This window comes from Pezoporus wallicus, unplaced genomic scaffold (assembly GCF_028554395.1).
Source record: "Pezoporus wallicus isolate ANWC-B61680 ecotype Strahan unplaced genomic scaffold, APGP_CSIRO_Pwel_v1 contig_11546, whole genome shotgun sequence".
NCBI classification, from domain to species: Eukaryota; Metazoa; Chordata; class Aves; order Psittaciformes; family Psittacidae; genus Pezoporus; species Pezoporus wallicus.
In genome coordinates, this window is record NW_026639324.1 from 418,782 (window position 1) to 434,242 (window position 15,461).

At 54.1% G+C, this 15,461-nt stretch overlaps 2 protein-coding genes across 2 annotated transcripts in view; one reads left to right on the plus strand and one right to left on the minus strand.

The window, feature by feature from the left end:
* SLC38A10 (solute carrier family 38 member 10) overlaps window positions 1–13,638 on the minus strand; it is a 32,540-nt gene extending 18,902 nt beyond the window's left edge. Inside the window, exons 1-8 of the mRNA XM_057414262.1 lie at window positions 13,522–13,638; window positions 12,437–12,554; window positions 9,289–9,334; window positions 7,850–7,943; window positions 5,998–6,141; window positions 4,187–4,311; window positions 1,333–1,435; window positions 389–571 (exon numbers count right to left, since the gene is read on the minus strand). Coding sequence (XP_057270245.1) covers window positions 389–571; window positions 1,333–1,435; window positions 4,187–4,311; window positions 5,998–6,141; window positions 7,850–7,943; window positions 9,289–9,334; window positions 12,437–12,554; window positions 13,522–13,638 — 930 coding nt within the window. The remainder of the gene's footprint in view (window positions 1–388; window positions 572–1,332; window positions 1,436–4,186; window positions 4,312–5,997; window positions 6,142–7,849; window positions 7,944–9,288; window positions 9,335–12,436; window positions 12,555–13,521) is intronic.
* The window catches only part of BAIAP2 (BAR/IMD domain containing adaptor protein 2), a 140,662-nt gene that overhangs the window by 107,507 nt on the left and 17,694 nt on the right, over window positions 1–15,461 (plus strand). The window lies entirely within an intron of this gene.

Genomic DNA, 15,461 nt, shown 5'->3' on the forward strand with positions numbered 1-15,461 from the left:
GAAGCAGCAGCTATGGGACTTGGGGAGCAGCAGAGCAAGAGCAGGCACCAGACTCACAACTCCAGCACTGCTGCCCATGGAATTCCTCTGCAGAGAGGACAAGGACCTCAGAGTACCAGAGATTCACCATTCTGCAGAGCAGGAGTCACAGAGTGCCACAGGACTCCTGCTGCACCGTTACCACATCCCAGGCACCTATGATCTTAGTGGGAATTGAAGGTTTGTCCCTCTGCACAGTGAGTACCTACCCCAAGTCAGAGACAGGCAGTTGTCAGTCTCACAGACCCAAGGCACGTTTGCAGCCCAGGTCAGCAGCAGAAGGCAGAGTCAAAAAGCACGTTTCAGAGGTGCACACCAAGCTGTTCCTGCCCACACAGGAGGTTCTTACCTGCTGCTCAAAGAGAAGGGTGTTCAGAGCCTGTCTGCACGGCAGGATCATCATGGGAAACCCCACAGCTACTGACATCATGAATCCCACTCGGATCATCTCCGTCACGAGGTTGGAAGGGAAGTTCATTAGGACGTTCCCAGCAATGGCTTCAGTGTAACTCACGTAGCCAAAGAAGCCCACCTGTGTGGCAGAAGGGGAGGTGAGTCGATGGGGTTTGACTCCAAAGCACATTCATACCTGCCCTCCCAAGGCTGGAAGACAGTGACATCCCCTAAGTTAGGACCAGCCAGTCAAGGAGGGAGCATGGGGCCACCTTCTGCAGCACCCCCAAACAGCTGATGTATGGTGGGGCCTTCCTAAAAGCAGAGGCAAGTTTCTCACCAAGTACAGGGGGCTTTCATGGAGGATGCTGCAGTGAGGGAGCACCAACGCTCTGCTCAGTGCCAGGACAATGAACCAGCCCCCGCCAACAAGGAAGGGGCTGCAATGATTCCCCACAGCAGCCCAGCTCACCAGGCAAGGCTCTTCTCAGGAATTATTAACTCCAGTTTATTAACTGGTGCTTTATGAGGCAGAACTTCCTTCACATCTTTCTAACTGCAATGGCATGAAAAAGAAGCTCTCCTGAACTCTGGGCAGCACCTCCAGCTCCAGTCTGGGTCCTGGAAAGCAGACAATGGACTGATGTCCATGGAGGAGCTGGGTTTCCACTCTACCTCCACCCAAGGAAATGTGCCACGCTGAAAATGTGGAGTCTCCAAATGCCTCCAGCACTCTTTGGTTCCTCATCTCCCATCTAACTTTGCTCTCAGCAAAACAACTTGTCTTTCAGAATAAATACAGATAAGCAGAAACCAGCCCCAACTGAAGATAAATCATCATCCCCATTGCCTCTCCAGAGTGTGACTTCTGGCAGGGAAAGAGAAGGGCAAGGTTCTTACCGCGATGTAAAAGGTGGTGACCACGTTTAGGGAAGAAGCAAAGATGGAGCTCATGATTTTAACAGACGGCTCATCCAAGCTGTCATAGGTAGGCAAGACCTGACTGTAGAAAAGGGTAAATTATTTAAAGAAGCCTTCTGCAGAAAGAGAGAGAGAAAAACCCAGCTCCAGCACATCCTGCCTCAGCCCAGCAGCAACGAATCCCTGACACCTTCCCCCTATGGAGCATAAACACTCGCTGCTATGCCACAATTTATACTGCTAATGCCAAGAGATTTCAGAACACTCATAACTTTTAAGTGTTGCAAAAATACTCCTGCTCTCCCCACCCCACCACGTGGAGCTGAACGTGTGATGTAAACATTTTGCTTCAAAAGTGTTGCACAATGAATGACCGTTTATTCCAGTGGAACACCAGTGGCTCCAGGCCAGGCAGAGCACTGGAGATTATTGTTCTTGGAGCTCTCCAAGGCTGATAATTAAAGCAACGCAGTGTTTACAGAGTAAAAGCAGGAAGAAGGTTAGAGCATCACCGTGTCTAAAAGAGAAGTTCAACAAACAGAAGGAAATGCAGCGCCTGTCGTGTTTCAGCGCTGCTGCTGCTGCTGCTGAGGCTGGCTTCATGGATGGGAGCACCCATCACCCGGGATCTGGGGCGTCCACATGCTTGGAATGTGCTTTTTGACATCAGGTGCACATTTTAGCAACTCATTAATCTCTTACTACTTCAATTCAAGTGGTTTCGTGTCAGTGAAGTAACTCTGAGAAAGGGGGAAGCGCCCAGTTTGATGGGAGGGGGTATCCCCAGCTCCAGTGGGCACCAAAGCCATTAACAGAAAGCGTGGCAAGCTGAGGCCAAGCACAAAAATGCTTAAACCTTAATCCCTTCATGTCAGAGGGTTCTGTGGTTCTGTACAAAGGAAAAGTGCCCTGCAAAGCCTCCTGCAATCACCTGACTGACCACCACCACTGCTCCAGGCAGAGCAGGAGAACAAGTGTGCCACAGGCAGCATGCCCTGACATGCCCAGGGTTTATTTTTAAGCACAACGACTGCAGGGAAGGATCAGGGACCCCTCCTCATGTTATCTGCTACACTGCACCGCAAAGAGGGCACAAGCAGAGAGCAGGCAAGTCAGCACAAGTGTTAGAGGCAGCCTGGCTTCACAGTTGACCAGAGCTAACTCAGAGCTGCTGTCCTGCTCCTCCACTGTCGGGACCACCATGTACACGCTCCGTGAGCCCAGCACTAACGCAGCCTGCAGGGAACTGATGCTTCAGAACCATGAACAACAGCTGACTTTTATTATTCAGCAGTTTTGCACCAGAATGGCCATCTCCAGAAACAAGTTTTCTCCTGGAAAGCTCTACCGGCTCCTCTTTAATTAGAGGCTTCAGTGGCTTGAGCAAGGTCACACGAGTGGACTGCAGCAGAGGTAACCGTGGAGCCCTCATGCTCCCAATCTCCACAGCAGATTTCCATGCTACATAACTGTAAAGGAGTGACCTACTTTGCAACTTCAGCAACAACAGGATAGCTTTTCAAAGGTATTGTACTCACAAGTAAAGCAGGGTCAAGTTTTTCAAGCTAGAAGCACAGTGCTCGAATCAAATGTGTGCTGCATTTATGTGCTGAAGGAAAAGGATTCCTGCTTTATGGCAGAACTATTCCTCTTTCAGAAAGGTGGTTCAGAGGTTAGCAAAATTAAACCTACCTCGCTGAGAATAACCTGCTTAGAAACCTTGCCTGGGCTGGGGACACTGTATTGCCACGATGCTTGGGGAAAACATATAGCTTTAGGTTCAGCTTGCCACAGAAGTGCTGTAGTGGAGCCTGTATGTAGGCAAGCGCGCACTGGTCCACACCTAACTCTTCCCCTGCATTTCCAGCTCCCAGCAGAACCATGCTGGGCACTGCGTGGCTCCCATCAGCAAAAAACAGTGGAATTTACAAACTCTAAAACGTTAACAAGGTAAAGCCGCAAATGAACACAATTCCCTTCGCCAGTTGTAATGGAGACATTAAACAGCAAGACTGGAGCGTGTTCGGGTAGGAACCGAGCTGCCAAGAGAGCCAATAAGTGGAAAATGATGATTTGGAACTCGCATGTGGGTGTAAACACAGCAGTCTGAGCAAATTTTATCTGTCACATTCATTTACTGTTGGCAATGCTACCTCTTTGCTAGAGCTACAGGGGGGAAAGCCCAACTCTGCCAGCCTTCCAAACGAGGATGCTCTTTTCCCTGTCCACATTTGGAGTTACTTTTCTGTTTCAAGTGTGGCACTGTTCTGGCCAGGCACGTTTTGCTCTCTTGCCATTTTGGGGCAGAAGGTAACGTTGCAGGACACGTGCAAACAGCCTGCTCTGCCGGCACATCCCTCCACCCGCCGCTGGAAGCCCTCATTAAAAGCAGGTAACTGGAAACACATGACCAAGTCTCCAAAGTCAACCTCTGTGTGATCTGAGGTCTCTCAAAGGGACTGGGGAAGCAGAGAGCAGGCAGGAGCACACGCTGCCCTGCAGGGACACAGCCCCACTGCCTGGCCTGCTACTAAATCAGCCCCTTGGAGGAACAAGGGAAATTCATCCCTGATGCAGCTGTACCAGAAGCAACGTGTGTTACACCGAGGATCTGCCTGGCCCCAACGATCTCAAATACAACAACTCCCAAGGGAAACACAACTCCCTCCCCCATGCAGGTAACAACAACGGAACGAGATGCTGTACTTCAGTGGGCTGTAAGAGATTTTGATTAAAATACACGAGGAAACCAGATGGTATCAATCCTGGTGACCCTCTGCCCTCCCCAAAACCTCACTGTGCAGGAGCAGGAGCAGGGGCAGCAGGTACTTACGACTGACAGGCAAAGGACATGCCAAAGATGGGGATGCAGCGGAAAATGCCCTCCCAGCGCGTGTAGCTCACTCGCTGCAGCCACTGCCCGCTGAAGAGGCCGTGCTTGAAGGACGACAGCACAATCTGCAGCCAGAGAAGGAAAGGGGGGTAAGAGCCAAGCCCAAACCAACCCCCAGCAGCAGAGATGTGGAGCAGCGCGTGGCAGCTCTGCGAGGAGCAGCTCACACTGCCCACCACAGCCCCAGCCCTGCAGTCAAACTCCCACCCCACCCACAGGCTTAACGAAAGCTCCCAGCAAGCCCCAAGGGCCCCCTGCCACCCAGGGTGCTGCTGGTGGATTCAGATCTATGACATTCCCTGCCTTGCTCGCTGCTGTCAGACATCCCAGCACACACCAGCGTGGGACCATCCCCACTGACACATTTCACTGGGAGAATCGCATTGCCCCCAGCCCTTTCTTTTGCACTTTATAAAACGAGTTGTTAAATCCTAACTGGAAGCAACATCTGCCTTGGAGAATCCTGTGCACAGGAGGGAGACAAAGGCCCCTCCAACAGAGCCCCACCTGCACATTGCTGCTCCAGAGCTGTTTAACACCAGCAGCTCACCAAAGCCAAGGATAAACTGCAGGAAAACAGGGGGAGCGAGGCACCCAGGCGAGACCAGGGCAGTTCCTCTGCCATTGACAGGGAAACTGGCCAGCACTGGCTTGCACAGGAAACAGAAGGTAAATACGTCTGAATGCCTGTTTATAATATCCCCTGAATGGGGGTTTTCTAATCCCCAGAGATTACGCTTTCGTGCAGCCAACTCTCACAAAGTGTTGTGGTTTTCTTAAAGGCACAACTCCTGGAACACAGCTCTCGTGTGAACACCCAGTTACCATTCCAGCCTCCCCACAGGGCAGCTCAGGAGCCTGACCCAGCACAACCTGCTAAGGAAAAGTGAAGTGGAAAGAAATTCCATGCCTCCCTTTGCTTCCCTTTATTGCAGCCATCCCAGTCCTGAAACCTGGGGGAGACAGGGCTGGGGCTCCACGAGCAAAGCACATGAGCATGTGCGAGGTGAGACTTGAAGTCATTAAAAAGCAAATGAGAGTCTCCAGCTCTCAGTGAACGCTGCTGTGCAATGGGGCTTGGCCAAGCTAAACAGGGCTGGCTTTAGGTAACATTCACCTTACCTTACTTAACCTAAATGGTCAAGAATCCTTCACCTCAGCAATAAAACCCTTTTCTAGATGTATCCAAGCACAAGCCTATGCCACGTACCAGACTGCAGGCTTTATGAAGCACTCAATGCTGGTGTCTAACATCAAATTTGCAGCCTGAAAGCCATTAACCATCAGCTGCAGAGAAGCATGCAAAGTACACGTTTGAGTCCTTAACGAGAGCTGCCTTCCCCCTACACATCAGAAGCACTGAGGTTTTCAAGGCCAAACACTAACACATGATGAAAGTCCTTCTGGTTCCAGGCACTCTTCCCCACATCTTCCATCCTTTGATTCCAAGTTCAGAGCCTTAAATTATAAGACACCAACAAGCAGAACAAACCACAACTCAATTTGTGGCTTCTTATTATTTGTGCCACCGCGGCGTAACGGCTTACAGGCCCACTGGCCAGCTTCTGCAGGCTGCACCTCCCCACCTCCACCAGCTCACGGGCACCCCAATCACTTGTGATACCCAGCACCAGCAGCACTCATTATCAGAAAGGACATTTTAAACTTGAGGCTGGCACCTACAGGCTGCTCCAGTGGGAATATCTGTGTTCAAACACCAGGAAAACAGCATTCCCCATGTCCATACTGACCACAAACATGAACACCGTGTAGAAGATGAGAGCCATGGCACTGAAGGACTGTATGGAGGCCATCATGTTCCTTTGGAGGCTCAAGGGAAGCACAATGCAGAGGGAGACAGCAAAGAGCAGGATTATCCGGAAACTGCCTGACACCTGAAAAAGGGACCTGTGTGAAGAACTGGAGCACGGGGGATACTCAGAGCACCCCCCAAACCCCAACAGGGTTGATCCTTCCAGTGTGAGGAGCAGTGCAAAGCCAGGGTGGATTCCAGAGGTGAGGTTCTGCTTCTGTAGGTATTGAAAGACTCAGTGCTGCCGTTTCCTTGCTAGGTCTGTGATTAGCTCACACAGTCACTGGGTGCCACTGTTGCTCTGCACAGTGCGTGACAGGTCACTGAATCACACAATTGTTTAGGTTGGAAAAGACCTTAAAGAGTCCAGCCATTAACCCAGCACTGCCCAGCCCACCACTAACCCAGGTCCCCAAGCACCACATCTACACTGTTAAATCCCTCCAGGGATGGCGGCTCCAGCACTGCCCCAGGCAGCCTGTTCCAGCCCTTCTTCCAAATCTCCAACCTAAACCTCCCCTGGCACAACTTGAGGCCATTTCCTCTCATCCTATCACTTGTGACTTGGGAGAAGAGACCGACCCACCCGCACTGCAACCTCCTGGCCTGTACTTGAAGAGAACATTAAGGTCTCCCCTAAGCCTCCTTTTCTCCAGGCTGAACAACCCCAGTTTCTTCAGCTGCTCATCACAGGACTTGTGCTCCAGGCTCTGCACCAGCTCTGCTGCCCTTCTCAGCACCTCAATGTCCCTCTTGTGAGGGGCCCAAACACAGGATTTGAGATGTGGCCTCACCAGGGATGAGTACAAGGGACAATCCCTGCCCTGGTCCTGCTGGCTGCACTATTGCTGGTACAAGCCAGGATGCAGATCCATCCTAAGTGGAAGTATTTGGGGGGGTGGTGGTGTTTAAATGCTAATCCAGCACAAGCTATTTAGGGATTTCATGCAGTTACTAAAAACTAAACTTAATTGGGATATAGGAGATTGAAGACTTCAAAATTCCAACCCAGAAAATTAATCAAAACCTCACACTGGTATTTATTATAGCAGAACACTCCAAAATGCTTGGAAATATTTAATACCTCATTTGGCTGCAGCCACAACGCATCTTTTTAACTTCATAGCCCCTTAATCGGAGCTTAGCAGCATCAGGAGGAGCAGGTAACAGCCAAAACCCCTTCCACATGTCCATTTGCTTCCGTGCAGGGCTCCGAGCGCTCACACCCTGGCTCACAGCTCTGCAGGAGCAGCAGCAGAGCCTCCTGCCCAGAAGGAGCACCTCTTGCTGCCGTGTGTGCTGAGCCAACACCAGGCTTATTTGATCTTAAAGAGGAGCAGGCACAACAGAACAGCAAGGGACAGGACAAGAAATCCCTCCTGAGCCAGAGGGCTGCGAGGGGGTGAGAGCCTGGGCAGAGGAATCGTCTGTCACTGCATGTTGGGGCAGGAATTAGGACAGGAAGCACCATCTCCCCCAGGAATCTGCTCCAGAATTAAGAGACCGAGTTAAAAAGAATTCCTTTGCTGGAAGTGCCTCACTGGAGGTTTTACACATCTGATTGTTCACCATATGTCTGGGCTTCCAGGCCTTCCAGAGCTCCAGGCTCTCTGCACAAGGCTCTGCCATTAAAGCTCACCACGTACTGACCCCACAACATCTCATGGGCTGCTGAGGATGCTACCAAGGCAGGACACCCTTTGCTGTGTCAAAGGCCCATGTAGCTCCATGCAAGAAGAACTGGGACCACTATCTGTGCTGCGGAGGTGATCCAGTGAGGATTTACTCACCTGAAATCCAAGCAGGCGGGCGAAGAAGCTGGAGCCCAGATCACCAATGACCACGTAGAAAGCGATGCAGGTTCCCAGCATCAGCCCAATCATGCTGCAAGAGCAACATAAGACACACAGGTCAGGAGCTGGAGCAGAACCCTGGCATGCAGCTCCTGCTCCGGCGTGCATGTCAGCTGCCACATTCCCACTGGATCTGTACTCATGAGGAGGAGGAGGCTTTGTTAGTGCTAAGGCAACAGAGAGCTGGAGACACTGCCTGGGAGGGCTGTAACTGAGCCTGTGATGATGGAACATCCATAGGACTTAGCAGCTAGAAGGGATCATTTAAAGCAATTTAAATCTTGTGCCGCCACTTGTGTTCAGAGGTGCAGCAGCCTCAGCATCCCTTGCTCTGGGGTACACCCACCCTCCAACACAAGCCACAGGTTTTGCTGAAGCCACCTTGAGAACACATTTGGCAGCCAGCAGTGATGCAGGGTTTCTGTCTACAGGGATGCAGTTTGCTCCCCCAGCTGTATGAGCAGCCTGTGCATCGCTGCTGGGGCTGAAGGGGGGACCACGCTTTGATCCTCAGCCTTGTGAAGAGCCACTGCTTCTGCTTCAACCCCAGCAGAATAAAACCCAGAGGAGCTCCATCCTCCCCAACCATCCTGCTGAGAGACGTAGCTCTGGCAACAGCCCATGCACGGGGCTATCTGCTGCTGGGAGCCACAGCAAAACAAACCTTGGAGATGGCAAAAATTCCTTTAGTTCTTGGAAAATAAAGCATTTAAAAGAATGAGCGAGAGGTTCTCAGCCCCACGCCCCGCCGCAGCGGCTACCAGGAAAGCCTAAATCCCAGCTCAGCTCTCAAACTTCTTCCCACAAAATGCACCACACTTTAATGAAAAGATTGTCTTAGGAGCTGCCTCTCCTCCCATTCATGATTGCATGGGCCACTTTCCCTCCCAGCTCCAATTATAACATCCCCGTGGCAATTACAGCAATTGCCTGCACGGGCAAGTAACATCTGAGAAGTATTCCGTGTATTTTTAGTGTTGTGCAGCAGTTTGGAGCTGGGAAGAGGGAAGGAGCCAGCACTACTCACTGGCTGGGGCTCAAGACACCTCTAGCAAAGAGTTCTGAGGATGTCCCAAGGAGCCTGTCCTGAAACAGGGACAGGATTTCCCTCCCCCTCAAGCATCCATTCCCCAGTGGAAAGCCCTCTTGCCTCCACTCAGGAACAGGGTGGGATACGCTGAAGGCAATACCTGTGGGCTGTGCTTAGGGAATCTCACTCTGCTCTTGTGCAAATTCTGGTGGAAGGAAGGCTTCTGGGACCAGAGGAGGCAGGAGGGTACGAAAGGAGAGCACAGCAAAGCCACAGGAAGCTACAGAGGAGCCTCATTCATTAAAGAAAACCAAACCGCTCATGCTTTAAATAAGCAGCAGATTACCTTGTTTCCACCAACATTTTTCCTGCTTTTCCATAGGCATGAAATGCTGGCGTAAGAGGGAACAAAAAAAGAGTTGCAGTTAGTCAAAGGTCCAGTTTGATATTAAACAATGAGAGTGTCAGGGCAGCACAGCAGGAAGGCGCCGGTGTGGGGCTGTGGGGCTGTTTCTCTTGCCTGCCCTCCCACTTGCTGTTTCAGACCGAGCACTGAAAACCACATAAGACAGGAACAAAGATGAGGAAAAGATAGAAAGCAGGTTCTTTTTGGATGTGTAAAAAGAGGTGGTGTGAAGTCGCAGTCACACATGGCAACCATTAAAGGCAGCGAAATGTGCCTGGGTAAGAGGCTGTGTGGTGAAACGTTTCTGCAGTGCAAAATCTCAATCAAACTCCCATCTTTATTTTTATCTTCCCACTAAAACTGGACCTCCTGACGCTGCTGGATGGGAGCTCTGAGCTGGTGCCCAGAACGTTCAATCCCATACCCAGAATACCCAGTGCTCGCAGCCCACACCAAAGCGCTGCTGCCAAGAGACCTTCTTTCCCCCACCCCTCCTCCCATCCCATACTTGGGTTGTAGCAGAAAATGATCACTCGGCTTTAAATCATTGTGTTTCTTCTGAAAAGGAAAATGCCAAGAAAACTCTGCTGGTATTTTTAGATCTAAACTGGGTAGAATGGGAATTGAAACCTCCAGCACACACAGACCACAGTGCCCCATCCTGCCAGCCTCGCATTGCAGAGGTCCAGCATGAAAATCACCACCCTGGATTCCCCTTTGTGCTCCCTCAAGGTACAACACGCATTCCTGCAGCCACCAGAAAACCAACTTCATTCCCTTCTGGAAGCATCTTCTGCTGTTTTTGATATTAACTTACAAACTCTTGATTTCTTTGGACTCTGCTCGAGCTAAACATTAAGGAAACAAGATGTTCTCCCACAGAATGAGCAAGCAGCATGGCAGGAGACCCACAGCAGGGAAATAACCCAGCGCTGTGATGTGGGGCAGCACTGAAAATAGCTGATGGCTGGGTGACAGGCTGGGGGAACAGGCACACTGCCTGGCTTCACCTCAACTGCTGAAGGAAAAGGCAACAGCCCTCAAGGGGTTTGCTCACACAGCCAAAGGGGCAGGGATGAGAGAGAGAGCAGCAAGAGGAGAACATCCCTCCAGGAGAGTGGGCCATCAGTGAGACACCTTGTGTGCCTCCAGGTACAGCTACACCCAGGCTGGGGAGAATCAGGCTCCTTGGCTGCTCTGAAGGGATGTTCTCATGAGAGCAAGCCTCCAAACGTTGTACATGTGCCCACCTGGGGATGCTGGAGAAATCGGAGCTTCTACCTTGTCAAGAAGGAAGCGATGAGTGTGAATGAATGGAGCATCTTTGCAATGGGATCTCCAGATGCCCAGCAGGCTGGGCAGAGCTGACTGCTCAGGAGCCAGAGAAGCCCATTTACATCAAGTGTGGTTACTAGAACGGGGAACCTGTGGTCCAGCCCTTCTGCCTGCAGGGAGCAGAGCAGAGCTGCCTCCGGGGTGCTGTCGGGGTCAGTACCCAGCACGCTGCTTTCGGCAGCTTCAGGTGGAGGCACCAGCTCCTCTCCCGGCTAAAACCTGCCTGGGAAGCACATACCTCTTCCCTTCGTGTCCACAGAGCCACGCAAAGCCCTTCCCGGCCACGCAAGGCCCTCGGGCACCCAGCGCTGCCAAGCAGTGCGGCCAGGGCCAGGCACCAGCCTGCTGCAGGCCTGGCTCCTGCGGAGCTCCAGGATCCCTCCGGAAGGGGCTGCCTCCCTGAAGCGCATTTGCAAACCTTGGTGCCATCTTTGAGCGCTGCCAAAACCTCCCACAGGCTCGGCTGCAGGCGCTGCCAGGAGCTCTCGCAGATGTACCCGGGAGCAAGCCCACGGTGACAAAGGCTGCCTGTGTGGAGCTGCTCAACCTTGATGCATTAGGATGCATTATAGGAGCGCTGCCTTTCCTCCCAAGGCTGGCCCTCCCGGTGGCACCTCTCCCAGGGCAGAGGGAGGGAGCTGAGGCATTTCTTTCAGCGCCAGCCTTTGCGTGCCAGGAGGTGCCAGGAAGTTTAGAGGCATTACTGGCTCTCTGTGTATTCGAGCCCCTTGGCTTCCCAAGTGCAGAGGATCCCTTCTTCCCGGGAGACGCTCCAAGGTGGAGGGGACTTTCTGTACTTGGGAGAAGCAGCACACAAAGACCTCTTGTGAGGGGGCAGCTGGGCCAGAGTGGTGAGGCCAAGTCAGACGCTACCTGGGGGGCTCCCCCTTCCTTCCAGCATCACAGCACAGCCTCCAAGACCACAGAGCTTCTTGATCTTTTCAGTCTCGAGCAGATACAACTGGGCGGAAGCCAAGCATGCAGCCCGGGAGCATCCCATCGGGCTGTCTGAGGATGGAGGAAACCCATCTGTCAGCAACACAGCGAGCCATGTGCCTCTGCAGCGCTCTCACCACGGGCAGTGCCAGCCAGCTCCCTCCTCGCCAGAGAAATAAGGGAAACCGAGTAAAAGAAGGCTTTTCCCTCTCATTTCACAAGCCAACGGAGAGCACTGGGATCCCATCACCTCCTCCTGTCCCCCCGAGTCGGGCAGGACCACAAGAGAGCTCACAAGCAGCGCTGCCGCCGAGCTCTGCCCCAACCCCCCCACAGGAATCCTGCAGATGTTTTGCTTTCCTTGGCTGCTTGGAAGCTCGAGCACCGCTTCCTCTGCTGTGCTGGGCCCCAGCTCCATGCCAGGCTCCGGGCTGGCAGCACCCGCTGTCCTCGGCAGCACACTGGGTGGGGAAGCTCGTGGCTTTCATGCCCAGGCCAGTAATTTACTCCAGACACTGGCTCCGCCAGCTCCCAGAGCTTGGGTTTGGATCAGCCGGCGCCGCCTCTCCTCCCCTGCCCTGCAGAGTCAAAACAATTCTGTGCCCATTAACTTCACTGCAAGAGCAGAACAGAGCCCTCGCGCTCCCCTGGGGACATGGAGAGAGGCTGACAGAGCAAAACAAGGCAAACTGAAGGCTACGATGGGGAAACCATGTGCTACTGCAACAGCATCAGTGTGAAGTTTGTGAGTGAGGAGGTCCAAGTAAAACTGCAGTTAAACGCCAAGACAGACGAGCAGCAGGGCTGGAATGCTCACCGAGGCCAGGGTAGGTCCTGCGCTTGCTGAGGTTGGCCGATTTCACCAGGAACATGCAGGATTGATGAGTCATCCAGGAGCAGAAAACCAGGAGCAGAGCTCCCAGGATGATGCCGCACTGCAACGGGAGAAGAAAGGGGGGGAAGATACCAACAGGAGATGGAAAATCAGCCCGAGAGCCGCCCTCCTCACCTGCAGGCTCCCACACAGGTCCCAGCCCTGCTGCTGCCTGGGAGCAGGCAGGAGGAGCAGGACGTGTGCCAGCTCCTGTTTGCTCTCTGCACAGCCCAAGGACAACACAGAGCAGCCACCTGCCTCCCACAGCTTCCAGCTGCACTGGCACCGAGGGGTGAACCAGGAGCGTTTATGGAGCAGAACCTCCACATTCCCTCCCTCCACCCGCTCTGTGCTCTCTCTGCAGGCTCGGAGCACACAGCCCGGTCCTGATCCTGAGGTGCAAACACTGTTGTAAGCTGATTATATACAAACTGTTTGGGATGTTGAAGAACCATGGAGCTCACCCTCAGCCCTGTCCCACCTCACTGGCTCATGAGTTCACAGTGAGGGGGGTCCTAAACAACAGACACATTCCAAGCAGGTAGTTTTAAACCAGATCTTAAAGCCGCTGCCCTTTCTCCTGCTGCATTCAAACCTGGTGTTTCCACCGGGATGGCAGCAGCTCCAGGAGCAGGGCTCAGTGCAAGTGCAGCTGGTTTGAAAATGCCTGAGCCAAAACCCATTCATCACGTGGATAAACTCCTCTTTTTAGCCTTTTACTCACAAAAAAAATAGGGAGAAATCACGGAATCCCAGCCTGGTTTGTGTTGAAGAGAGCTTAGAGCTCCTCCAGCTCCAACCACAGGCAGGGACCCCTTCCATAGAGCAGCTTGCTCCAAGCCCCTGTGTGCAACCTGGCCTTGAGCACTGCCAGGGATGGGGCAGCCACAGCTTCTCTGGGCACCCTGTGCCAGCGCCTCAGCACCCTCACAACCTGGAGCCCTCGGGACACCCAAACCCACGCAGCTCGGTACCAGAGGCCTCCGCTCCGTCCCGCAGCACCCATCCCCGGCCCGGCCCGCGCTCACCTGCCGGAAGCAGAAGGGCACGGTGAGCACGCTCACCCCCACGATGCTGTTCACCACGTTCATGATGAGGCCCCAGTTGGAGCCCGCTGCTGCCGCCGCCGCCGCCGCCGCCGCCATGGCCCGGCTCCCGTACCCCCCCCCCCCTCCTCCTCCTCCTCCTCCTCCTCCTCCTCCTCAACCCCGGGCCTCACCCGCCCGCCCCCGCCATGGCCCCGCCGCCGGCACCGGCCACAGCGACACTTCCGGCTTCCGCTGCTCCGTTGGCGCTTCCGGCGGCGGACACAGAGACGAGCGGGGCAGAGCGGCGCCGGGTGGGACGCTCCCAGCGGCCGGGAGGACCCCCGAGCGCCTGCAGGCATGCAGAAGCGCATGTAACTGCGTGGGGAGGAGCGCGTGCATGCACATGCGTGTACAGGCATGCGGGTGCGTGTAAAGGCACGTAGATGCATGCACGTGCCTGTAAGGACATGCATGTAAAGGCGCACACAGGCCTGTAAAGGCATGGAGATGCATGTGAAGGCATGCAGATGCATGTAACTGCATGCAGAGGGATGCATGGGCATGCAGATGCATGTAACTGCATGCAGAGATGTGCATGCAGAAGCACGCATGTGTAAAGGCAGGCAGATGCATGTAAATGTATGCACATGACTATAAAGACACGTAGATGCGTGCACATGCACCCAAAGGCATTCAGATGCATTTAAGAGCATTCACGTAGAGGCATACCCGTGCATGTAAAGGCGTACACAAGTGCACACACTTGCACGTGCATGCATGCACACACATGCACACACGCAAATGAACACGCATGCACACACACATGTACACGGATTCAGAGGGTCCGAGCACCCCAAGGGCCCTCTCCCAGGGCCTTGTGGGGTGCAGATAACCAGTGTATGGGTGCTGCACCCTGAGCCCTGCACCATGGCTGGGTGCCACGTGTGCCAAACCCCACCGAGCACCCGCACAGCCACCGAGGTCACTCACCCAGCCCCAGGGGCTCCCGGAGGAACAGAGCAGGAGGGCAGGGGGGGGCTCCGGAGGCTCGTGGGGCCGCGCACGGCGCCAGCTCGGAGCAGCGCACACCAACGGCGCGCTCCCGTTGGGATGGAGTACGCGGCGCTTGTATAATTTGCAGCAATTGCAATGGGGAACCGCAGGAATTCGCCCGACAAAAGGTTTGCAGGAGGTGAACACGCCTGGATAATTCCCTCCAGGTGCCGGCTGCGCTCCCGTTCCCTGCGCCAGGCAGGGAGCAGATCCCAGGCACAGGATGGGGAGGGAAGCCCCTGTATCCAGGGACACGCAGCGAGGGCCATGTGTGCCCCACAGAAGCCGCCCCAGGCCCCACACGGGGGGTGGCCTGCAGCAGTGTGTAAACATGTGCTCACCTCACACGTGTGTAGATGCACACGCAGACCCACAGGTCTGTGCCAATACCCGCATGCCCACATGTGCAGGCACCTCCATATGCATGTGCAAACCCACATGCACATGTCTATGGGGCCAGGAGCACCCCACAGCCTTTCACCATGAGTTGTGGGTGCTGGTGTGGGGCTGGGGCCACTCATCTCCCACCCATGAGTGCCCGAGCACTTAGAGGGGATGGCAGAGCTGCAGTCAGGACCCACCATGCTGGGATGGGAGAGCACCTTGCTGTGGTGCTGGGACATCTGCAGCGAGTTAGAGGGGAATCGTGTTTATCCAATCGATGTTACACAGCCCCAGACTCGGCACTGGCTGGGAAAGGGCTCAGGTGGCTTCTGCCTACGAAAGCCAGTGGCCTGGCAAGCACCAAGAGCCACCAGCTGTGACCCCAACGTGTGGGAGCAGGACCAGCCCCTGCTCCATCACCCTGCAGACCCAAGCATGTCACCAGTACCAGTAAGTGAGCTCAGGGACGTGGTACAGCGGGTGGCACAGTGTCCCCAGCACTC